The sequence below is a fragment of the Mizuhopecten yessoensis genome, unplaced genomic scaffold (assembly GCF_002113885.1).
Source record: "Mizuhopecten yessoensis strain PY_sf001 unplaced genomic scaffold, ASM211388v2 scaffold2671, whole genome shotgun sequence".
NCBI classification, from domain to species: Eukaryota; Metazoa; Mollusca; class Bivalvia; order Pectinida; family Pectinidae; genus Mizuhopecten; species Mizuhopecten yessoensis.
Window position 1 is genome coordinate 2339656 of NW_018404662.1, and position 27697 is coordinate 2367352.

At 35.1% G+C, this 27697-nt stretch overlaps 2 protein-coding genes across 2 annotated transcripts; one reads left to right on the forward strand and one right to left on the reverse strand.

The window, feature by feature from the left end:
• The first annotated feature begins 664 nt into the window (after positions 1 to 664).
• Positions 665 to 16070, forward strand: LOC110446321. The gene is made up of 14 exons (XM_021491410.1): positions 665 to 754; positions 2226 to 2313; positions 2944 to 3161; positions 4305 to 4506; positions 4993 to 5142; positions 5316 to 5458; positions 5685 to 5916; positions 6904 to 7044; positions 7421 to 7567; positions 8466 to 8581; positions 9054 to 9252; positions 9658 to 9780; positions 10281 to 10451; positions 12423 to 16070. Exons 1-14 carry the CDS (start codon positions 731 to 733, stop codon positions 12683 to 12685), a joined length of 2217 nt encoding a protein of 738 aa, XP_021347085.1. The 5' UTR covers positions 665 to 730; the 3' UTR covers positions 12686 to 16070.
• Positions 13985 to 27354, reverse strand: LOC110446322. The gene is made up of 5 exons (XM_021491411.1): positions 26750 to 27354; positions 25720 to 25951; positions 20214 to 20353; positions 18998 to 19124; positions 13985 to 17988 (listed from the first exon to the last, which is right to left on the reverse strand). Exons 1-5 carry the CDS (start codon positions 26769 to 26771, stop codon positions 17823 to 17825), a joined length of 687 nt encoding a protein of 228 aa, XP_021347086.1. The 5' UTR covers positions 26772 to 27354; the 3' UTR covers positions 13985 to 17822.
• Positions 27355 to 27697: the final 343 nt, after the last annotated feature.

A 27697-nucleotide genomic window follows, 5' to 3' on the forward strand; every position in this document is an offset into this window, starting at 1 on the left:
TTTTCATGTCACATATAGTTTGTCGTGTACGTGCCAAGTTGTTTTAATTACTGCATGCTGTGGTTTATTTTTTCCTTGTTTTTGTGTGTAGAAACCTTGTTATATGCCTGTTGTTTTCTGCATGTTGTCTTATATACCCTGTTTTTATACCTTTGTTTGTCGTAATAATAGCGCTACAGATCAGCTAATGTTTCCATTACAACATATATGTACGACTCTTAACAAAAGTTCTTGTATCTCTTGTATATTATGCACTTTAATTCATGTAGATGCCTCTTTACTATCCATACATATCTACAAATGTATAATTAAGATTTCTCATATACACATTATTAAATATAGAACTTTTTTCATTCAAATATTTTATTTAAGTCTTGTAAATTTGTATCTTTTAAGTTTAAATATCATCTTTAACAGTTTTGAAGGTATATTATATCTCTTTTTTTTTCATTAGATATTTTTCAGGACTTTATATGACACAGGTAGTTTTTAATGAACGCGCATATCCTAAATATAGAAGAGGTGCATTATAAAAGTATGTTGTAAAAACATCTTTGAAAAAGATAAGATACGAAACCAGTAAAACAATAGTGTAGTGCTACCTATTTTTTACACCCCTGTACAATTGAGTACAATTAGAATGATCTCCCTTCGTTAAGCCCAACTTCCACTGTAAACACTATCACCTGACTGGGGTGACTGTACTATTTGAAGCTGCTCTCGTCCCAAAATGCAGCTCTACATTGTCATACTGGTGCGTATTAACCATTTTATATATATGTTGCTATTTGAGATTACCTTAACTAAATGCAACTGACTGAACCACACGTGCTGTATATTAATGTGTACGGTGTACCAGATGAGTTATGAAAACTGACAGCTGACTGATGAAAGTTCAAGTTCAAGTTCTTATGCTACTGCAGCTGTAAAATTGATCAGCTGACATATCCCACACCCTCAACACTGATAAATGGATTTAATTTTTAAACTAAAATTGCTCATAAATAATACAGAAAACGACGAGTTTGAAAGATTATGGTGTAAAATTCTGATATACAGTACCCTCAGCTAACCAGGAAGGAGATGTACACTGTATGTATTCTATTTCAAGATACAAGAATATTTATTTTCCGTCGATTTTGAAAAACATACAATATAAGCTATAAAGAGCTTGTATTTCGACGAAACATTTCATAAAACAAAAAAGTGTAGAACGTACATAATGTATGTATAGGGTCTTTTCAATGCCTGAATCACATGCTTCTGATAGCATTTGTTTCATTTTTCTGCTTTCTTTTGGCTTTATGTGGACATGCGGGATATACAAATTATGTGACATGTATATTCTGTCTTTAATAAATACTATATTATAAGAGTTGGCTATTTTATCAACTCTTCTGCTAGGATCAATGTTGAACCTAGATCTTTGATGCTCTACTTATTAAGCTAAAGAGAAAGTCACCCTTCCCTAGCCAGGGTGAAATACTCGAGCTCCCCATCCAGGGTTGAACAGGGGACCTTTTTGGATTACTAGCAAGTATGAAGCGTTAGATCTCCTGCATACATGTATACTGGTAATAGGAATTCTCTCAAGCCAAGTCAGTAGGATTGGCTAGTATGTTACCAAGGTGACATGCACTAATAAGTATTATGCTCTCCCATCTCTCCCTACTCACCAAGCTTTCTCCTGCTGATGTTGGGGTGTGGTGGTAGTTGTAATTTGTAATCCCCAAAGATCCTGGTGGTTAAGGTGGTGGAGGAGTGTTAGAGAAATCTTCAAGTTATCACTACACTAGTGAGTGTTCTCCTTCTAAGGGAGGATTTCACTTGCAGCACATGCATGCCATTTTCTAGTGCTGAGATGCAAGTATCTTGACATCCAAACTTCCCTGAGTCCCTTCTGGCATCACGATTATTATATTATTTGCAAGGTCTCAGCCAAATATACCATTACAATAAAGATCACTCGGCTTTCTGAGAAGAATGAAAGTTTAGAGGATGTCTCCAAGAAGTCAAAATGTAAGATGTTAAATATTTTTAAAGGGGCCCTCCAATTTGAATTAAGGATTTCCCAAGTGAAATAACATTTTGTATATATGCATGGCACTTGAAACAGCACAGACTTTGAACCTTAAAGAGGATGACACCTTTGGTTGTTGTAGTTTAAGTTTGATACCAAATTTATTTGCTTATTTCAATTAATTTTATTTACTTTTTTTCAATAGGGAGTTCTGATTGGCTTTGTTCAAGTGGTTGAGCCTCAATCTGGACACACAGTAAAACATGTTCACATGATCTTCATGAACCATCTGGGTGAGTATCAAACACCAACAAATTATAATTATCATATTATCATATCAATTAAGACCATTTAGTTCCTCACAAACACATTATCCTGTTACACACCATTAGATTATAAAGTTTCTTTGTATGTTTGCATACATGTGCATCAACCGTTTTCATGCTCAAGCATGGATTTCATGCTCAAGCAAACTTTCTGGTAACTTGCTTCAATCATGTGACACCCTCATGATCAGATAGTCAAATGTTAACATTTAAAATAGAATGCGGCTTGAAGTACTAGTCTCTCCCAAATTCTTCCAAAAATGTTGACGAAATGTTATTTTTTATTAATTAATCACCCGAACAAGAAATGAGTTTGAGTATGAAAACGGTTTCATGAATACGGGCCCAGGTGAATTTTACTGTAGTAATACCCTCACCAGGTTTCAATGAAGATATATGTAATAAAAGGTTCTGTATTTAACAATGTAACAATTCAAGATGTTATATTGGCTAGGTAACCAGAACTTCCTTTTTGGCTGGATCTTGTTGGTTGTTATCTCATCTAGTCATTCTTAATTATGTTACTGCTGTGAAAAGGAAATATTCTACAACCCTATATGCATTGTAACATACATAGACATATTTTTATTCATCTAGATGTTGGATATGATGGCCTTCTACCAGAAGAGATTGGCTTTGTCAACAATATTCTCAATAAGTATTTCAATGTGTACTTTCCCCGTGCGATCAAAGTAGCTACAGAGCTGATGGGCCTTGGGTACTATGAGAAGCTCATCTACACCACCCATCCCTGGCTGGTCAGTCTGTACATGGACTGTCCAGCATACCTTACACTGGCCAACATACCACTCCAGGTAATTGAGCAGTCATCTCCAGGTACAAAGTACAACTTATGCATGTAACTTTCAGTAAGATATATGTTATAAGCATGATTGACACTTTTAGTAAGGATATGTTTATGTTTATGTTAAGATACCACAGGTGTGTCAGGTAGCTAAATTAAACAAATAATTTACGTGGTACTTGTGTTTGTCATTTAGACCAGCAGTGCGAATCTTTTTCTTATTCACAGTAATGAGGTTAAAGGTCAACTTTAAGTGCTAGTTGGGGGTCAAAAGTCAACATGGGTTAAAAGCTTTAACAATCTTCTCCTGAAACTCCATAAGGCCCAGGGTCATAATATTTTGCCAATAGGTACCTGGGATGGGGTGCTATACATTTTCCTCATTAAAATGATCTTGACCTACTTTCAAGGTCACAGGGCTCAAATATGTTCAAAATTTCAAACAACAATATCCTAAGAACCATTTGGACTAGAGTCATGATACTTGAGTTTGTTATGAAGACCAGCAGTGCAAATATTTTTCTTAATTACAGTAATGAGGTCAAATGTCAACTTTAAGTGCTAGCTGGAGTCAAAGGTCAACGATGGTTTAATGCTTTAAAATTATAATTTCAAATTTCAAACAACAATATCTGAAGTGTTTAAGTGATGTTAAAATGTCTTGGTTCTAGTTACCAAATTTGGTCTGAAGTTACCTATATGTCAGTTTCATGTAACAATAGAAACAGCTGAGCGATACAGGCCCTCTGTGCCTCTTGTTCATGAGACAAATTTATCCTACTTATTTACATTTGTGTTAGTGAGTATTTAATACCAACACAAGCATATGAGAAAGTAAAGATCACTCATGGAAAATTGAAGTCCCTATACAAATAAGTCCTTACAGGTAAGATACATGTGTATCTCTGTCAGTCAAAGGAAATTTATGTGTAAACTAACAATCCAAGTTATAATTTAAATAAAGGGATATTTGTTAATCATTAATCCCAAAATGTACAGCCAGAATTTAGTGATGGAGGTATTATGTAAAATATTAGTTCATTTTGCTAGTTTTCACATTATATAATATTGCATGTACATGTATTTAGTCTTGATGGTGAAGACCAGAGACCAGTATATAGAAGCTATATGTATGACACATGCTTTTTTTCAGTGCCCCAACGCAACCATGAAAGCAAAGTTCACTCAGGCAGTTCAAAATGGGATAATCACCTGGCATGCTGGTCCAATGAATATGCAGTTTGAAACACTGGAACCTTCAATTGTCAAGTTTGGCCTTCAGCTCAGTACTGACTTAGACAAATTCTTCAACATCACCAGAAAACACCGCACCCTCAGTCAGAGGGATGTCCCAGGTAGATATCATAATTAGTAAGAGGGATGTCCCAGGTAGTTATCATAATTAGTTAGAGGGATGTCCCAGGTAGTTATCACTGTAAGTTAGAGGGATGTCCCAGGTAGATATCATAATTAGTAAGAGGGATGTCCCAGGTAGTTATCACTGTTAGTTAGAGGGATGTCCCAGGTAGTTATCATAATTAGTTAGAGGGATGTCCCAGGTAGGTATCACCTTTAGTTAGAGGGATGTCCTAGGTATCCTTTGAGGTGGACATTCTAGGTAGAGGTTAGTTGGAAGGGGGAGTCTTCATTATTCAGAAATATGTCAATGAAGGAGGAGGTCAGTATGCCTCAAAAAGGAGGATTTTAATAACATAGTTGTAGTGTGTACTGAGTTAGATCTGTTTATTCCCAGCATAAGTTAGAGCTATCATTATTAATGTACTGTATGCACTCATTAGATTCAGGGAAAACTTTTAACTGACCTAATTGTTCACCCACAGGCATGAGCCAGGCCCTTATTCCACTGTTTGAAGAGATGGGTGTTGAGGCTGTCAGTGTGGGAGTCAATACAGTAACCTCCCCTCCTGCTGTGCCACCCATATTCCGATGGACCTTTAAAAACTCCAGTGTCATTGGCTTGTGGCATCCAGGTATGGAAAGTATATGGAAATATTAATTTGCAAACAGCTATAATGATTAATGACAGTAAATGTTTCTATCGGAAAATAATTACAACTGATCTACAAAAAGGTAGATCTGTGTGTGTTTGTACTCTGTGTTACACTTCCTGGTACACTGTGTTTGTCTGTCCTTGGTTCTGTAGGTGGTTATCCTGAGAATCCAGGTCCTTTTCCGTTTGCCCCTGGTGGATTGTCCCGACATGATTGTGCAACCTTTCCTGGCTTTGACCATGCATTGTGTTTTGGGTTCAGAACAGACAACAGTGGACCACCAATGGACATGGCTGTAAGATCCTCAACTGGACATTTTAATGAAACCTGTTTGATCGTCACCAATACACACTCATTATAATGCATGCATGAATTATTTATATTGATAAAATTTGTCTACATGTTTAAGAGAACAATATTATACATGTGATAAACCAATTGCAATATTTTCTTATGAAAGAATTCAACTTTATATTGGTTCTTGCATATGTCTTTCATCTGTACAACCTTTTCATCTTCAGGAGGTTTTAAGATTCTATGAGATTGCCAGATCCCAGTTTCCGGGAGCAGATGTACAAGCATCTACATTTGAGGACTTTGTTGCCAGTTTGGAGCCAATCAAATCAAAGCTTCCAGTGGTAACTAAGGAACTGGGTGACACTTGGATACAGGGATCAGCCTCTGACCCAAGGAAAGTTGCAGAGATGAGGGCCTTAATGAGAGCCAGGGCTGCATGTCTGGAACATAGCAGTGGTATGGTCAATAGATAATTTAAAGAAAATACTAATATGCTGTAGTTAATTTCTTGGAGAGACAGTCGTGTGATATTTACTCTTTCTGAAAAATAGACTTGTATTAATCTCATATACAGTTGTTAATGTCAACTTTTAAGTGCCCTTCATTGTAATTATCTTAAATTTTGTAATTAGGCTAGTGTATCTGAATTTCTCTGGATGCAAGAGGAGTTATTCATTACTATAGATATATCCAATAGATTTAAATTAAAAACAACAAAGAGGATTCTGTTTTATCTTTCTAGTTTGTATTTTTGGTTCCATATCAGTTTGAAACTGTTTAACCAGGTCGTGGATCCATTACAGCAGTTTTACTGGAAAAAGTTATGTTTTTTATGGTTATCATTTCTGATTTCAATCAGAAACCATTTGGAAATGACCATGCAGGAATTTATCAGAGTACTTTTTAGGTCCATTTTAAGGACACATTCCAAATTGGAAAAGAGTGTGATTTCCCCAATTTGCCCCTTTGAAACTCCAAATTATGAGGTCAAATAAATGAATAGATTTAAATGCATACCTGAAGACTGACTTGGTTCTCAAAATGCAGAGTATGTAGGAGGGTCAGAGTGATCTTCATTTGTGTTTTCATAAAATTAATATAGGCTAAATCATAAGTTAAACTGTCTAATTCCGTGTATTCAGAGTGTTTGTAATGATCACCTTAATTTCCCCCAAAAATGGTTCTTATGCCAAAGATTTGCCACATTTCATCCCAGGACCCATTTCCCAAAATTCCCTGATAAAGCCCTGCCATTATTGTTTGAATTTTTGGTCACAGCATGGAAAGTTCCCAAATCTAAAAACAAAACAGAAAGACAATTTCTGATCAGAAAATGTTTGCTAGTGATAATTCGTTGTTTTACTCCTGAATAACAAAATTGTGAGTTGGTAAATATAAGGTTATATATATTGAGGTTCCTACCAAGTGATCTTTTGTTTGCAGGTTGTTCTCTATCTGACGACAGAGTATACAACTCCAGTCGTTTCCTCCTGAAACTAGGGGAACACACCTGGGGACTGGACAGTGTGTTTGACCGCATCCATTGGACAAATGACCAATTCTATAAAATGCTGGATAATGGAAGTAAGTCATATCGATTTTCTTATGATCGTTTGAGTTAATATTGAAAATGCAAAACATTTCTTTCAACTTCCATCACCTTAAAACAATATGCACCTGTTAAAGATTAATATTCAAAGTTATGCTAGTGACAAGTTAATTTTGCAAATATGCAAGACATGATAACTAAAATGTATACTCAAGACTCTATTTGTATTTGTATATAATTGTATATATTTGTATATAATTGTATATATTTGTATATAATTGTATATTTTTGTATATATTTGTATATAATTGTATATATTTGTATATAATTGTATATATTTGTAATTTTATGGTTCCAAGCTCAGTTTTTTAATCAAATGGTTACTTAGATGAAAACTTGAATTGTTAATAGCCCAGAGCTTCATGAATGGTGTGCTGTCCTGGCAAGAGCAGAGAGACTTCTCCTACATTGGAGTGGAGGCCCTGGGAGACCAGCCTCTCGCTCGGGACATGCAGGCAGAGCTGGCACAGATCACTGCAACCAAACCTGACTTGGGCGGTGAGCTATTAACTTCACATCTTCTATTAAAGAAAAATTAACAAATGTGCAAGGGTTATGGTGGATGTACAACAAAGGTATTTTTTTTTTTTTATTTCACCATAATATACAAACATGTTTATTATATATATGGTTAAATATACATCAAAGGTGATAGAATTACATGTGAAATGTTATCAAGTGTATATTTGCCTGACTAATTACAATTGTTTAATTTTAAAATCTCTTTATCACAATGTACAATAAATCAGAAGTAAGGTTTCCTGTTATGCCTATCATGTTCTACAGCTGAAATGGTCACATGACCATCATAATTCTGTTAAAGGGAGGTCATTTATCCCTTTTTGCACCAGTAAACACATTAATACTTCAACTCTAAAATTATGATATCAGATAACTGTAAGAAAGTACATTGTATGCCAGTTGTGATAAAAAATATTTTTTTTAAGCCACAAGGTAAACCAAGATGGAACCATTCTTTCTATTTATTGTGACAAAAGATCTGTGGTTTGTCCTAAGTAACTTTAGAGGTTATGAAGCAGACAACTGTATGCTTGATCGCCAATATATTAAGCTTGGATGAGAACTTAACACAACTGCTGTACAGCCTTTGCGTATTTCTATGGAATTTTGTGGAAATTTTGTGGATTATACAGGGTTGATTTTCCATATTTTTAAGGATTACGGGTAGAATTTTATGTACCAGACTTTCTACTATATTTCAGACTAGTATACCGTCTTACATCCTTGGATGTGAGCTAAACCTGACTACTGTAGTGGTTCTATGTATTTCTATGGAGTTTCATGGTATGTTAAGGATTATCCAAGATTGGTTTTCCATATTTTTTAAGGAACACTTGTAGAATCTATGCATTGAACTTTTCCTACTATATTTCAGACTATGATGTGGTCACTTCTATGCTTGACATCCAGAGCTGCAGCAACGGGTTCCAGTTCCAGTTTGATGTTGGAGGAGCCTTGACCAGACTCACCTTGCCTGGAAATAATCAGAAGGTGATTAAATATAGTATTAAAACACTTGTATCAATTTCTCCTTGTATTTTCGAGCATTTATCTCTTGAGGAAAATTATTCTTTGAAAGCCAGATTTCTTGAAAAATAAATGTTAACTCCCACTTCAAGTTGCTGTATGATGTACAACTAATAGCTTAACAAGATGCTGATGATAAGCCAAGGGAGGTAACCTCTCTTGGGACATTATGACATTATGGACACCATTCTTAAAGTCTGGTTAGAATAGGTTCTTTATTACCTTTTGTGACCTCAACATAATAATGACATCAACAAATGGCCAATTATAGCACAATATAGGCTGTTGATTAGTGGTGGGAATCTGTATCAACAATGCCATGTGAATATCTTATCAGGTTTTTTAAAATCAAATGTCAGTGTTAAGATATGTGAAAATCTTTAAAAAGTTTCTTATTTGACTTATATTTCATCTTTTTTTGATATGTTTCTGCTAGTCCTGGGCCTCCACTACCCATCCCCTGGGCAAGTTTATATACCAGACCCTCAATCAGTCAGACTTTGACTATTTCAACCACAATTATCCCTATGGGAAGAAATTTGACCTCGGCATTGGCAAATTCAACATCTCAAAAAATGCCAATGTCTCGAGTCAGCTGTGGGAAGTGAGACTGATACAGTTATATAAGTCTAAACGTAAGTGTGACCTTGTTCTGTTTCATCTATTACATTAAAATATGAGTGATATAGTATCTGAGTTACACTTTATCTGAGGCATGTAGTTCAGCAATATCCTATAAATCTTGTCTCCATCACTTGGAGGTAATAGCTTATTGTTTGTGTAAGTCTTTAGTCAACACCTAATATAATAAACAGTGAAATATTTAGATTAAAGAACTTGAACTTAGTGATTTTATTTTTTAAATCAAAACTGTTACTTTAAATCCCACTACATATCATTGTGTAAGATACAAGATATTTCAATAGTTTAAGTGAATTCATTGTACAGAGATGAAGGTATTATTACAAATATCTAACATCTTTTTAGGTGTAATATATGTTATCCTATCTCACAACACATAGCCCCTGTATTGTCCACAGGTAACAGCTGTGAGTACATGTTACAACTGGAGATGAAGGACGCCATCACTCTACAGCAGTACGGTGCACCTGCTGTTATATTCCTCAAGTATGATGCAGCCATGTCAAAGACTAACACTGCAGGTAAGCACACTCTATATCTAAAATAATAACATAGTTACGGTGTAATGGTTAAGCTCAGTTAAAGAGTTTTTCAGATCTTGTACTGATGGATCCATATTTTGTTAATTTTGACGTAATTTTCAGTGAGTTTCCTGTTAAGTTTAATGGACTAAAAAATAGCAGGATGATAATTTTTGGGTAATTTTTTTTTTTGCATCCATTATAAGGTAAAATAAAAAGAATTTTCATAAAAACGAAAAAAAAGTAGAATTCATAAATACAAAAAAGCTACCCAAGTGGGAGTGCTGTTACATGTACAGCAACTGCTCAGATTTCAGAGTTGTTCCCCTTTATGTATGGGTGCATTGGTGAATTGACAGTTGTAATCCTATTTTGACTATTCATATTGGTCGACAATAAGCCAGATAATAAAAGAGTTTAAATAATGTAAAGATAGGATAATGGCTTGTGGTAAAGTATGTCATAATCACAATTCATTAGATTGACTTTTGACCTTTCAGCTGTAAGTGTGGAACTGCAGTGGTTCAAAAAGCCTCCGACAAGAATGCCCGAAGCTTATTATTTATCTTTTGAGCCTCCTCCTAGACAGGGTCACAAGTGGATGCTTCATAAGCTGGGTCATATGATAGACCCTCTTAATGTGGTGCAGAACGGGAGTCAGAGGCTTCATGGTAGGTTATGTGCTGATGGCTTTAGGATAGGAATCATATGTTAATTCATTCCTGTGATTGAATAAAATTCATTAAAGCTTTGTTATACCACAACCAAAAGTGTCATCCTCGATACTCCACTCACGTATCTGCACCTCTAGAATATGTCATAGCAAAATTGAAGGCTCAGCTTCAAAGAACAGGTATCAGCCTGACGATTGGTTAGGATTTTTTACCTGTGACTAATAAAACGGTTTATTTTATGCCTTAAATTTTGCTATGATATATTCCAGAGGTGCAGAGAGCATATGTGAGTGTCACCCCTGGAGTATCGAGGATGCATAATTGTCAGTGAAAGCTTAATTTACTGCCAACGTTTGTAGGGATAAAGTTTGGCATAAAAAGAGATGTGGCAATATATCAGAGGAAATATATAGAGGAATTGTAAAGAAAAAAGCAAAAGAGAACTATGAAAAAGGCTGGCATTAAATAATATAGCAAACTGAATTTAAAATCCCCATACCATTAATAAAAACTGTAACTATGTATTAGAAAATAATTTTCCAGCATAACTTTACTTTAGATTGAAAAGAAATCCTTACCTTGCAGGACATTTATAAAAAATTCTTAACTGATACTGATACACTGTATAAGAAAATATAATCAATAATAGTGTTCTGNGTGGGGTGGGGGGGGGGTGCTAGACCATGATTCTAATTCTGGACTTAAGATTGTTATTCTATTGCTCTAACCGACTGAGCTACCTGGTCAGTGTAAGGGCCTTGGCCACTTTAATAATGCTACAGGTATATACAAAATTAAATAAGGGGAGGTTACTGTGTATATACGGAAAGCTACAGTGCAGTTGGACAAGGATCGTTAAGGGCCATAATCAGTATATTGGGGTTTCTTTACCTACAAAAAATACCCGTCACTTGTTGTAGAAATGACATACAGTGCAGTACATACAAAGATAGTAATCGTGAGCAGTATTAAAATTGGTTTTCAGTGTATCCACCCATGGTATGGTAAATGAATAGTAACCAATTTATAAATATTTTATGTTTCTATGTTTTAGTTCAAAGTACACATTTATACAATTAGTTTAGATTAACTCAGTGTGTACAGAAACTATCAGTTAAGTTACTGTGTATGTTAATGTAATAACTCATCGCATGTCGGCAAAGTTATATTTATTCAATGTATGTATTATAAATCTGTATTAACTCAATGTGTGTCAGGTAAATGTATTACTTCTTAATATGTGTACCATATTTATTTTTAGCTCACCTGGCCTAAATAACCAAAAGGCCTAGGGTGGTGATATTTGGCCAGAAGCAAACTGGGATGTAGGGCCACCCAGTTTGTTCAAATAAATGACCTTCACACATTTTCAAGGTCAAAGGGGTCAAATATGTTAAAAACTGTAAACAATTTCTTCTGAATAACCAAAATACCCAGAGTGATGATATTTAGCCAGTAGCATGCTTGGATGAAGGACTATCAAGCTTTTTCATTTGAATGACCTTGACCCACTTTCAGGGTCACAGGGGTTAAATATGTATAACTATTTTAATCACCTAATTTCAATAAACAAAAGGTTAGAGTGGTGATATGTTGCAAGTTGCATCCTGAGGTGAAGGGCTATACAATTTGTTAAACATATAATGACCTTGTTAGACTTTCAAGGTCACAGGGATGAAATGTTTTTAAATCTTTTAACAGGTTTTTTGGAATGACTTTTAATTATGAATACTGATATTATGCCTGTAGCTTTATTTTAGATCACTTTTAAGGTTACAAGTGTGAGATTTATACCAGGTGAGCGATGCAGGCCCATTCAGCCTCTTGTTTTACTAAATGTGTAAGTGATCATTCATTTGCTCATTTTGTATGGTAACTTTATATTAACTCAATATGTAAACTGATTGTATATTTACTTAGTTCTTACATACATACTAATGTCATGTTTTTGCGCACATCATATTTCAGTGGTAAACAAGGGTGTATATTACCTAGATGACCGATCCTCGGGTATGGAGGTTCTGTCACGTGATGTTGGCCTGGTGAATGTGCTGACCACAGAAGACTATGTGAGCACACTGCCGCTACCACTAGCTCCCATCAATGATGTCACAGGCATGGCATTTAACCTCTACAACAATATCTGGGACGTCAACTACATCTTCTGGTACCCTTATCAAATGTCTGACACAGACTCTAAGTTTAGATTTACTCTGAACTTCCCTCGATGATAATCTGTGGTATAACGTGTAAGTGTAAATGAGTATGTTGTTTTGGTCAGGATGGTAAGAGGTACATGCTACAATCGTGATAAAATGTTAGCATTTCTTTTGAGACTAGTTGTACAGGTGTAGTGATTGATAGATATAAAACTGAATTAGGTAACAAAAGATTGTATTTTTACATTTCTCTCACATAACTGCCAAAACAATCATCACCCCAACGTCATGGTTTCCTGTAATCAGTACAGCGAGGTATAACCTCATTCAGTGTGAAATCACACCGTTGTCACATATGTTTGGGGTATGGCCTGGAAGAGCAACTATCCACTTTTTTAGTGATTGGTTATGGTTTATATTTGTTTAATTGACTTTAAAGTAAAACCTCTACTCTATGCAGCTTGTAGGCTTAGGATTATACTTCATCATTTTCTCCCTCAAATATTCTAAAGCATTACACGTATAACTTGTTGAATACCTTTATTACATAAAGTGTTGTATTTTGGTGACGATGATTGTTCATCAACAACACTAGGTAGTAGTACAATAAATGTAGCCAGTAAGATCTGATAATAAGGTCATGCTTTCTCTGGTTATGGTTTATCAGGTCAAAAAGATGACAAATGCTAGTTAAAAATTCTGTCATAATTTACATTTGACATCCCATTTGTCTCTGATAAACAATGTGGCAGGAAGAACAGAACAGTTTACCGATTTGAAAAACAATGAGCTGGAATAATTTTCACCATTATTGGTGTATAACAATACTCTTTGCTGTTAGGTTTATCAAAGGGCTACAACAGAAATATACAAATATTTGTGTAACAATTTAAATGTATCAAGTTTATTTTGTTGTCCAGGCTCTCAATCTGTCGTTATAATGGCTGACGAGGCTTGTACAAGATCTGGACACTGAATAGTGTGTCATTGATTGTTCTCATAGGATCTGATCTCTTTACTTTGTTATTCAAAACTATCTACAGCTCTCTGCTACTTTTACTCAATCTTTGATATGTATTTTTTATCTCTCTGGTTTTTTATTTAGAAACTATTAATCATCACGTACATAAAGAATCCTCAAAAAATGAAAGTTGCTTGTTGAATTTATCTCAACCTCATTAGTTAATTTTCAAAACTTTAACTAGACACTAGGTAAACAAAAGTTTGTTCTGTTATACATTTAGAAATCTCATTAACGATCTCGTTATTTTTTTGGAATGTTGTATTTAAGATTGTTTTGACTTAATCATGTATTTTGTCTAATAAGGATAAAGACAACTATATATACAGGACACATTTGTTGTTAAATCTAGGTTTCTTTTCTATGTCCTCCCATTATATCTTAAGATAGGTTATCTAAGAACATCTAATTTTGAAGTTCTAGTGTTTCATTAGCCAAATGTTGCCAATACTTTTTATCCAATTCGTGTTTGTTTTATCAAACAGTCTGTCCATCCGTATCTTATTTACACTTTGGGTTTAGCGCCATTTCTCTACATCTGCAAGTCTCAGATTCATCAAATATATCTAAAGGAATACAACACATAAAGCTGATACATTGCAGCAAGTTTCTGTGACCTCTATTTTCTGTTTCACTGACATTGGTCAGACTTTAATTCAGCTCCATTTGTGTGCTTAGACTTTTCTTTTAGTTCCATTCCTCTGATACTAAAGGTCCCATAGTCAACAATCTTTATATGCAGGTACTTTTTGCGGAATGTAATACACCTTCATGTGACATTTCACTCATAGGAATATATATACTAATGTTTAGCTCTATTTGTAAGCTAGTATTTGCATTTAGCTCCATTTCTTTAAGACTTTACATTGACCTTTGTTTCCATAAAAGCAGTATTGGGTTTAGCTCCATTTCTATACATCTGCATCATTAGCCTCGGGCATAAATTTCATAAATACATACATCTTGAATTATGTCCATGACATAACAAACGTTTAAAGCAACATATCTTTTTATCTTAAATACATTTTTGGGGTAGCTAAATTTCATGACATACAATTTACTTTCTTATTCATCAATATTTTATGATTCTTGCGTAAATGTTTATGTTACTGATAATGTTGTCTTCATCATTGTGTCGCATACTCTGTAACAATATTTTATATATAGATGATTTTGTTACTAGTCTAGTCAACATCATTAATTACCACCTGTCTATAGACTCGTCAACCCATTTTCAACAGGTTTTCTTTAATCAACAAGAAAATCTTGTTGATTCAAGTTCTGACCTCACCTGCATGACACTGAGAGAGCTTATGCCATGTCGCCTGTGATTGTTTGTTGACTTAGATCAGCTATATTGTGGTCAAAATTGTCAAAAAGTAATATAGTTAGTAACTTAAATTTAAAAAAGTTTCACGAAGCTAAAAAAATGTATGTGTGTGATATTCGAATATGTACAAGTTTGCAATATAAAAATGATGTTGACTCATCTATGCTATAAGCGTATGTACACTATATCTTTATACGTGTGCGAAATGACTGATCGATTAATAAATTGACTGGGCTACATTTTGTTTATTATAGATCTTCTAGAATCTATGAACCCCCTCATCTCGATTCATATCTTGCCCTCAGCTGTTCATCGAGATGACTTCCTTTCTGTGCCATTCCAAATAGATTGCTTTTTTGGCCCAATACTTCGATTCGGACAGAAAGACCATAAGGACAAAATTCATATTTCATGGTTCATTTCTAGTCTCGGTATATATGTGAGCGTATCTAATATGCGAATACAGAGTGCCAAATTGATTGATACATTCCAATTAGTGGACGTAATTATATACCGTGTTTGGTAATATTATTGATTGTTTTTGTTTGGAAACATCATATATTTGTGATTGCTGTACAACTGTTGTCTGATACAATCCAAACATAGTTTATGGGATGGTTATAGATTAAGTGAAATAACTATCGACGTTGCATAAAGGGTGTATTTTTGAAAGAAAACATCTTTAATGAATATATTTAAACATATTGCATGCAAAATTTAAATGTGTATTATAATTTCAGATATACATATTATATCGAAGTTCAACTTTCCTTCTTGTAAGAAAAGAAATGTTCAAACCTATTCTCAGTATGTGCAGGACCATTTTGAAAACTCTAGTAAACTGCTATGTAAAATTTGAAAATGTACTTATTATCAGTGGATATTTATCACAAAAGCATGGCCTTCCCACCAATATTACTATATGTTTCTACACACGATCACATTTTGAAAGAGTTGAATTACGCAATAAATATACAAATTTTCTTACATCGTCTTTGCATGAATCATTAAGTGTACTTATGTACAGTCTTTTATGCTAGTTTTTGCATATGTATTAATTGATGTAAGGAATTGAATCAACTGGCATTAAAACGATTTATACACAATGGGTCTCGGCAGTTTGTTTTACTAATCTTATTTTAGTTTTCGATGCAATGAGCCTTTTCTATCGATATTGCATATATTGTACTATGATTAAGGTTTAAAATAAATAATAACTACATGTAGAAGTTCCACAGACCCCATTGTAGGGAGATAGTAGTCCATCTCACTGCATGTTATCTGAAGAGGCGAGAAATGTTGGACAGCTGCAGAATCGGGGTCTTTTTGTCCACTGTTTAGAGGGCATAAAAAACCGAAACTGATCTGCTGCACTTATTACAGCACTTTGGATTTTATCTTTAATTTTTCTCACTTCCTTGCACTTCGATTCGGAGTGTCTGTATATAGCTAGGTACCTGTTTTCATATGACTTCGGCTGTTTGGAGGACGTTTCATCACAAACAAACAATACTCATCATTGATATTCAAAGATACAGAGGTTCCCGAGACTTGATAGAGATAATCACTACAGCGTTAAAAGGTTTCATGTACAGTATTATCTTTTTTCCTGTTTAATAATTGAAACTGACATTTTGTGACTAACTTATCTTTACTCCACCAGATGCCAAATGTATGTGTTTCAATCAATCAGAACGAGCTAGTTAATTTTAAAAAAATGTCTGGATCAATATTCTGTTAGACATTAAAATGGAGAATTTCAGATTACCATGACACCAGCCTACGATATATTATAAACAGTGTTTGATGATTTCCCATTAAATGCCATATATTTCGCTAGTATTGTCGAAAGGCGATATTTTTTCACGAGTGCAAAGCACAAGTAAAAAATATCAGTATGTTTCCCATTCTGTAAGTACTTAAAAGGCGGAAATTACGCTACAATGCGGGAATTAGAAGCGTAACCTTTCGTGTCATATTCGAATGTCGTCAGGCTTGACTACAAACTATAAGCAAGTGCACCATTTTGAAGTATGTTAAAACAACCGTTTATTCTACCGTCATTTCATCTGCATTTGAATAAAAAAATCTGCATCTTAGGATGAAGTGAATAGAAAGTACCGCTGTGGTTGGTTAATCTCAAAAGTGGTTTATTTAAACATACATTGACAGATCTGTCACGTTTGCTATCTGTTTCAGTGTTTTACGTTGACAGAATACAATTTCTCGCCATCAGACATAACCACACTTCCGGTCAGGGAAAAAGATTTCTCTCTCTCGTTTCTTGTTGGTATAAGACAGAGCTATCCCGGTGTAGAAGTCATTTCCTTTCCCGTCAGAAATTTTGCGCTTATTTGAAATTCCCAAGGTTTGAAGTTCCCTACCCCGGGGTATGGGGGATTTTCTTATAGTTTTACCCAAGGGTAAAGGCAACCGGGTTCTAATGTCATAATGATTGTAATGACGTCACGTCAAAGATGGTATCACGGAAGAGAACTCCGATGTGCTCGAAATTTTACAAGCAACGTTAGCTTTTGCATGAAATTACCATTTGCGTTTGAGATGGGAGAAAGAAATAATCATTCACCACTTTCGGAGAAAGAGAGAACGAATTCAACTTTCGAGATAAAATTCTCAAATGTCTTTCTCCGGTTAACTCTCGGGCTAGATATTTAAGAATATGACAAATTACCCTTTGGGTTATTTCTTTTCTGTCTCAATCTCAACGGCAAAAATAAGATAAATGTCTATTAAAAGGAACAAAAGATTATTGTTTTAAAAGATGTTCATCTATGCTCTTGTAACGTAAGTATGATGCGGAAAGCGATTCCTCTCCATCTGATTCTCTTTTCTATGTGCTACAGTCCAAAGTTTGCCATGGTGAAAGCAACTCCAGGGCCGGGATACGTTAGGAGTTCAAACAAGACGGCCATTCTCTTCAGACTAGGCGTGTCGCCACACAATGGCATGCCGTCGCTGTCATCTATCCCCGTAAATACACATTTCAAATGTTTTAGCATGATTCTGAAATACGAACAATAGTCAAGATAGTTGATTTGCCAAATGGGGAATAGGTATATTTGGTTGGTTTAAAGTGGAAAACAATATCTATCACCGATGTTTTCGAATGTAGTTTTGGTGTAAAGAGGTAGTTTTGGTGTAAAGAGGTGTTCGAAACACGATGTATTTAACATGAACAGTTGTAACATATTCGTACTGTTAGTACATTTTAACTTCCGTTTACAAGATACATGTAGGTCCAACACACTCTGAACAGGCAGCGCCAGTCTCCAGTTTGAAGACCTCGCTGTGACCACTCTCATTGGTAAATCTCCATATTTACATCATTCACCAGTGGAATACTGACAGTGAGGAATTTCACAGGTAGTGCAGTACCTAAACAGAGTGATATATTTCTCTAGCGTTATATACATGTATTAAAGGACACTGTTACATCTGTCTCTAATGTAATTTATTGTAAAATGGAAATTTTGTCGTATTAAAATGTTCGCGTTATGACCCATTGAAATAATAATGACGCGGAAGGGTTCAGGTCAGCGATGGTCCTCAATTTATTTTTCATTGATGAGTCTTTCACCCATAGACTCTTTAATAATTATTTGCACTCATCTACTTAATGCGAAAAAACGCAAGCATTTCCACACCGTTTCACTCTCATGCAGTATTTCAAAGTGATATTATTCACATGTGAAGTAAATTCTAGTTCGACAGAATACTAGTGTTTTTCACGAGTGCAAAGGATAGGGTAATACACACATATAGTTCACAGTATACCTTACAATGTTCTTACCCATCTCGAATCCACGAAGAGCATGCGACGGCGTATGTATGGTACGAGGGCATAATAGGAAAATTAAAGCAAAATGTTGTACCCGGTTCCCTCTCAACACGACCAACTATGCGTGTAATGATAGCTACCAACAAGCACAACAATACAACGTATTACTACGCCGAGATAATATTTCCGTTACAAGTATAATAATATGTTTATGATGTCGTTATATATAATTACCTTCTGTATTCGCTGTGCCCTTCCGCCACCCCGATGTCTTCAGGGATTTCCTCTATAGGACAGCCGTGCAGAATTGGATGCATCGAAGGAATACAGGCACTAACCACGTACTTGTAGCCAGCAAGCACTGTTGAAATATACACCACACATTAAAAACAATCAAGCACTGTTCAAATATACACGACACATAAAAAACAATCAAGCACTGTTCAAATATACACAACACACATTAAAAACAATCACACGATGAGTTTATATTATTTTTGATATATGCTATTTAACACGATATCCCAAGAAACTCAGATGAGAGTATATCAAAGTACGAAACGACAACACGATTGCATGTACATTTGTTTCAACAGAGTTAAAACAAACCACAAAATTGGGCAGACGAAAACAGCTTCAACTTCTCAAAATCTACAATTGTTTGCATGCTTTTCTGAAAAAAACGAAAAGCACACAATGACCCAAACCTTACACTCGATGGCACTACAATTTCTGTTGTTGAACTGACTAAATATCTCGGCCTCATTTTTTATTCGAAACTCTCTTTCATACCACATATAAAGTATCTGAAGGATAAGTGTTCCAAGGCGTTAAACATTATACGACTCCTTTCTCATACTGATTGGGGAGCGGACCGTGAAATTCTTTTGCGCCTATACAGATCACTTGACCATATCGATGAACATCGCATTAAAAAGGCAATCATTTGTTCAGACTCTCTATTTGTCCTACATAGTTTACAGTTATGAGATCCTAAAAGCATACTCGTACAAAACCTTGCTCTTCGAATATCAGAATTCAGTTTTTACTTGACCACAGCGACAACAGAACGGTGATATAGAAATTCAGCTTTCTTTCGGCCATAGTGACAACAGTACAATTGTATGTATATAGAAATCCAACATTAATTTGGCCATAGTGACAACAGAACAGTTATAAGGAAATCCAGCTTGTATTTGGTCATTATGATAACAGTACGGTTATAATGATATTGAGTATGTATTTGGCCACAGTAAACGGTTTCTTAGACATCCGGTTTTTATCTTGCCACAAAAAAAAGGTACGGTTACTTCGGCATCCAATGGTAATTCGGCCATAGTATTTTAAAGGATATATTAATTGAACTTATGAACATTAAAATTGCAAACACAATGATTTTTACAGTTTCATACTTAGTATTTCATCCTTAAACTTGTTGATTTCAACTCACGGTCATCAGCTAGTGGTGTGAATCCTCCTTTATCTGTGCAAAGTCCACCAAATACATGCATAGCAGCCATATTTATTTCGTTATTAGCACACTCAGAACGAATGTCTTTCTTTATCTGCTTTGCCTTTGTTGCAAGAACTCTACAATTAATAAACGCAACGGGTTAACAAACGTTTCCTTGGCAATATAAGTTAGATATAAATGATATACATACATTGTACGTTGTACATTTGTAAATAAACACCTTAGCGACAACACAAAAGGACAAGATATACTATTGTGTCAACTCACAAGTGAATCATAATACAATGGTATAATTTGAGGACAAATGTAACCAATCATAACACAATACAAACACACATGAACAAAACATAAAACACACAGTGACAACATTTTCCACTATTTCAACACACAAGGAAAAATATATACATGTAACAGCTTTAATAACAAGGACAACATTTACCACTTTTGCAACCAACAGGACAACATGAATCTAACCGTCAGCACACAATGACCAAATTAACTACACCGTCAACATACAGGACAACATATATCTAATCGTCAACACACAATGACCAAATAAACTACACCGTCAACACACAATGACCAAATAAACTACACCGTCAACACACAGGACAACATATATCTAATCGTCAACACACAATGACCAAATAAACTTCACCGTCAACACACAGGACAACATATATCTAATCGTCAACACACAATGACCAAATAAACTTCACCGTCAACACACAGGACAACATATATCTAATCGTCAACACACAATGACCAAATAAACTTCACCGTCAACACACAGGACAACATATATCTAATCGTCAACACACAATGACCAAATAAACTACACCGTCAACACACAGGACAACATATATCTAATCGTCAACACACAATGACCAAATAAACTTCACCGTCAACACACAGGACAACATATATCTAATCGTCAACACACAATGACCAAATAAACTACACCGTCAACACACAGGACAACATATATCTAATCGTCAACACACAATGACCAAATAAACTACACCGTCAACACACAGGACAACATATATCTAATCGTCAACACACAATGACCAAATAAACTACACCGTCAACACACAGGACAACACATATCTAATCGTCAACACACAATGACCAAATAAACTACACCGTCAACACACAGGACAAAATATATCTAATCGTCAACACACAATGACCAAATAAACTACACCGTCAACACACAGGACAAAATATATCTAATCGTCAACACACAATGACCAAATAAACTACACCGTCAACACACAGGACAAAATATATCTAATCGTCAACACACAATGACCAAATAAACTACACCGTCAACACACAGGACAAAATATATCTAATCGTCAACACACAATGACCAAATAAACTACACCGTCAACACACAGGACAAAATATATCTAATCGTCAACACACAATGACCAAATAAACTACACCGTCAACACACAGGACAAAATATATCTAATCGTCAACACACAATGACCAAATAAACTACACCGTCAACACACAGGACAAAATATATCTAATCGTCAACACACAATGACCAAATAAACTACACCGTCAACACACAGGACAAAATATATCTAATCGTCAACACACAATGACCAAATAAACTACACCGTCAACACACAGGACAAAATATATCTAATCGTCAACACACAATGACCAAATAAACTACACCGTCAACACACAGGACAAAATATATCTAATCGTCAACACACAATGACCAAATAAACTACACCGTCAACACACAGGACAAAATATATCTAATCGTCAACACACAATGACCAAATAAACTACACCGTCAACACACAGGACAAAATATATCTAATCGTCAACACACAATGACCAAATAAACTACACCGTCAACACACAGGACAAAATATATCTAATCGTCAACACACAATGACCAAATAAACTACACCGTCAACACACAGGACAAAATATATCTAATCGTCAACACACAATGACCAAATAAACTACACCGTCAACACACAGGACAAAATATATCTAATCGTCAACACACAATGACCAAATAGACTACACCGTCAACACACAGGACAAAATATATCTAATCGTCAACACACAATGACCAAATAAACTACACCGTCAACACACAGGACAAAATATATCTAATCGTCAACACACAATGACCAAATAAACTACACCGTCAACACACAGGACAAAATATATCTAATCGTCAACACACAATGACCAAATAAACTACACCGTCAACACACAGGACAAAATATATCTAATCGTCAACACACAATGACCAAATAAACTACACCGTCAACACACAGGACAAAATATATCTAATCGTCAACACACAATGACCAAATAAACTACACCGTCAACACACAGGACAAAATATATCTAATCGTCAACACACAATGACCAAATAAACTACACCGTCAACACACAGGACAAAATATATCTAATCGTCAACACACAATGACCAAATAAACTACACCGTCAACACACAGGACAAAATATATCTAATCGTCAACACACAATGACCAAATAAACTACACCGTCAACACACAGGACAAAATATATCTAATCGTCAACACACAATGACCAAATAAACTACACCGTCAACACACAGGACAAAATATATCTAATCGTCAACACACAATGACCAAATAAACTACACCGTCAACACACAGGACAAAATATATCTAATCGTCAACACACAATGACCAAATAAACTACACCGTCAACACACAGGACAAAATATATCTAATCGTCAACACACAATGACCAAATAAACTACACCGTCAACACACAGGACAAAATATATCTAATCGTCAACACACAATGACCAAATAAACTACACCGTCAACACACAGGACAAAATATATCTAATCGTCAACACACAATGACCAAATAAACTACACCGTCAACACACAGGACAAAATATATCTAATCGTCAACACACAATGACCAAATAAACTACACCGTCAACACACAGGACAAAATATATCTAATCGTCAACACACAATGACCAAATAAACTACACCGTCAACACACAGGACAAAATATATCTAATCGTCAACACACAATGACCAAATAAACTACACCGTCAACACACAGGACAAAATATATCTAATCGTCAACACACAATGACCAAATAAACTACACCGTCAACACACAGGACAAAATATATCTAATCGTCAACACACAATGACCAAATAAACTACACCGTCAACACACAGGACAAAATATATCTAATCGTCAACACACAATGACCAAATAAACTACACCGTCAACACACAGGACAAAATATATCTAATCGTCAACACACAATGACCAAATAAACTACACCGTCAACACACAGGACAAAATATATCTAATCGTCAACACACAATGACCAAATAAACTACACCGTCAACACACAGGACAAAATATATCTAATCGTCAACACACAATGACCAAATAAACTACACCGTCAACACACAGGACAAAATATATCTAATCGTCAACACACAATGACCAAATAAACTACACCGTCAACACACAGGACAAAATATATCTAATCGTCAACACACAATGACCAAATAAACTACACCGTCAACACACAGGACAAAATATATCTAATCGTCAACACACAATGACCAAATAAACTACACCGTCAACACACAGGACAAAATATATCTAATCGTCAACACACAATGACCAAATAAACTACACCGTCAACACACAGGACAAAATATATCTAATCGTCAACACACAATGACCAAATAAACTACACCGTCAACACACAGGACAAAATATATCTAATCGTCAACACACAATGACCAAATAAACTACACCGTCAACACACAGGACAAAATATATCTAATCGTCAACACACAATGACCAAATAAACTACACCGTCAACACACAGGACAAAATATATCTAATCGTCAACACACAATGACCAAATAAACTACACCGTCAACACACAGGACAAAATATATCTAATCGTCAACACACAATGACCAAATAAACTACACCGTCAACACACAGGACAAAATATATCTAATCGTCAACACACAATGACCAAATAAACTACACCGTCAACACACAGGACAAAATATATCTAATCGTCAACACACAATGACCAAATAAACTACACCGTCAACACACAGGACAAAATATATCTAATCGTCAACACACAATGACCAAATAAACTACACCGTCAACACACAGGACAAAATATATCTAATCGTCAACACACAATGACCAAATAAACTACACCGTCAACACACAGGACAAAATATATCTAATCGTCAACACACAATGACCAAATAAACTACACCGTCAACACACAGGACAAAATATATCTAATCGTCAACACACAATGACCAAATAAACTACACCGTCAACACACAGGACAAAATATATCTAATCGTCAACACACAATGACCAAATAAACTACACCGTCAACACACAGGACAAAATATATCTAATCGTCAACACACAATGACCAAATAAACTACACCGTCAACACACAGGACAAAATATATCTAATCGTCAACACACAATGACCAAATAAACTACACCGTCAACACACAGGACAAAATATATCTAATCGTCAACACACAATGACCAAATAAACTACACCGTCAACACACAGGACAAAATATATCTAATCGTCAACACACAATGACCAAATAAACTACACCGTCAACACACAGGACAAAATATATCTAATCGTCAACACACAATGACCAAATAAACTACACCGTCAACACACAGGACAAAATATATCTAATCGTCAACACACAATGACCAAATAAACTACACCGTCAACACACAGGACAAAATATATCTAATCGTCAACACACAATGACCAAATAAACTACACCGTCAACACACAGGACAAAATATATCTAATCGTCAACACACAATGACCAAATAGACTACACCGTCAACACACAGGACAAAATATATCTAATCGTCAACACACAATGACCAAATAGACTACACCGTCAACACACAGGACAAAATATATCTAATCGTCAACACACAATGACCAAATAGACTACACCGTCAACACACAGGACAAAATATAACTAATCGTCAACACACAATGACCAAATAAACTTCACCGTCAACACACAGGACAAAATATATCTAATCGTCAACACACAATGACAAAATAAACTACACCGTCAGCACACAATGACCAAATAGATTTCACCGTCAATACACAATGACCAAATAAACTACACTGTCAACACACAATGACCAAATAGACTTCACCGTCAACACACAAGGCAATACGCCGGAACAAGCTTCAACATACAAGAAAAGAACAAACAAAGCATCAATAGGACTTGATGAAATACAAAACAAAAGAAAACACTATGAACTTCTTTAACTATGGACTGCGGGACATGACTGGTGTTTTCTTTACACAAACTGTTGTGTACGATTAAGTGACATTTCTGGAGCGAACATCTGTAACAAAAAGACTTACTGACAAGATTCCTCTACAACTCGTACAAGGGCAGCTTTCAAGACTCGCTTTGGTTTATAAAGTCGGGATGCAATGTCGGATATAGTGTCTACCATCGCATCGCTTATTCTCTCTGTCAACATGGCGTACGAGTTGCATTCTGTGATGGTGGTCTGACGAACCGATATTTCAGTGTTCAACGTTCCCAGAGAATTTGGGGCAGCCAAACTCAAAGCAGTAAGAGCCAATATAACTAAACAAACCAAATCGGGAAAAGCTTAAAAATGGTACATGTGAATCATAAATACAAACATGTACAATGCATTTAAAATTGTGTTTCAGGATCAGTCTTTGAAACTACCTAATGAATAAAATGCACGTGGGCTGGTTTCAAAGCAGCTAACCCCTTCACCCCTATGTAACGTTAGTAGGCTCTACCATTTATTGATCTGGATGAGTTTATTATGGTCTACAGTGGTGAAAGGATTCAATTCGTCAAAAAGGTACAGAAAAAGTACAAAGTAAGGTAGCGCCTACCTGAAAAATTACTTTGTCGACGATGAAAACGTAACAAAGTAAACCTCCGCAATAAATAGCTGTTACCCATTTGCTTAAAAAACACGATTAATGAAGTGCTGTTATGTCAATATTATTTTTGCAATTCACATACAAAACGAGTTATTCTACATTTAATTCCATGACTAATACATTTGTGTTTAAAATAATAATAAAATAAATTGAAGTTTGGTTTATATCAGTAGTTATACCGGTATATACTGTCACTGCTATATGTTACGACACATATTTCATTTAACTCATCATTTTTCATGAAATCCAAAAACAGCAAGTTACAATCAAGGTCATTTACAAAGTAAGCACATGCACATACGCTATACATTCTGGTTGGTAATTTACGTAGATCTATAGTATACTGGAGGAATGGTTCATTCGAAGATAACAATTCAAAATACGATAACACTTTTACCCAATATATTTGCATTGGAATATCTTTAATAATTACATAGAGGTGATTTACAAATAAACAACTTACCAGTGATTTTGGAGACTTCCATTTCTTTTAAAACACAGCAGATGTTTTATTAGCGTTGTGTTTCACCGATTTCGCCACACTGTAACAGGATAATGCCACAAATGTAAAATACAAATCAATGGAGGGTAAGTATGCAAATATGGGGTAATTTGAAAAATGTCCATGCAACATCTGTTTGACATTACCATAATAACCTACGTAAATACTTAATGTAAACTAATTTATATTGATTACATTTAAAGGATGATACTAGAACAACAAGTCAAATTATGCATCATCTGCCGATTCAGCTGGATAGAGATACACTCATCTGCCTAACGGCGCCTTATACAGGGATCATTTACATGTTGTTTTCTGGTGTAACCGTGCATGAACATAATATATCATCAGTTATTTGTGAGTACAATTTTTGAATTATCCCCATGTCGTGTTTTTCATATTTTATACACAACAGCGTCCATACACTAAAAGGAAACCAAACACTAAGAGTCCAAGTTCAGATTTTCGACTGAAATCAAAATTCTATAAATAGAGTGTTATTTGAATACATTCCTAGTTACTTTTTTATATACAACAAGTAAGTGTTCCTTACTACCTTACTGTAATAAAATAATTTCAAGTATACATTTATCATTATAGTATTATAATCTTCTAAAAGTTTGATTAATATCTTCGTTTACATAATGGGATATATCACTGCCCGCTGACACACACCTACTACAGTTATTTTGGTAGAAGTCTTGACATCTGTTAGTAGAATTACACTCACTACTTACCTGCCAATCCGGCTATAGTTAAGCTATATGTCATATATATACGTTTTTTAATTTATTTTTGTGTTTGTAAGGCAGCTTTAAAGGCTACAAAATGGTACTGTAGCAGTTGGCTACTAAACACGCAATTGACTGTATAAGTATCTGGGATACTGCAATGCAAGTAAAATAGCCA

Coding starts and splice junctions, on each gene's coding strand:
- LOC110446321 (XM_021491410.1), top strand. CDS start 731: ATGCAGCTCTACATTGTCATACTG. Junction 2,314..2,943: donor GATCTTCATGAACCATCTGG/GTGAGTATCAAA, acceptor TTATTCATCTAG/ATGTTGGATATGATGGCCTT. Junction 5,143..5,315: donor CATTGGCTTGTGGCATCCAG/GTATGGAAAGTA, acceptor TTGGTTCTGTAG/GTGGTTATCCTGAGAATCCA.
- LOC110446322 (XM_021491411.1), bottom strand. CDS start 26,771: ATGGAAGTCTCCAAAATCACTG. Junction 20,354..25,719: donor GTTGTAGAGGAATCTTGTCA/GTAAGTCTTTTT, acceptor TATTAATTGTAG/AGTTCTTGCAACAAAGGCAA. Junction 17,989..18,997: donor GGGCACAGCGAATACAGAAG/GTAATTATATAT, acceptor TTCGTATTTCAG/AATCATGCTAAAACATTTGA.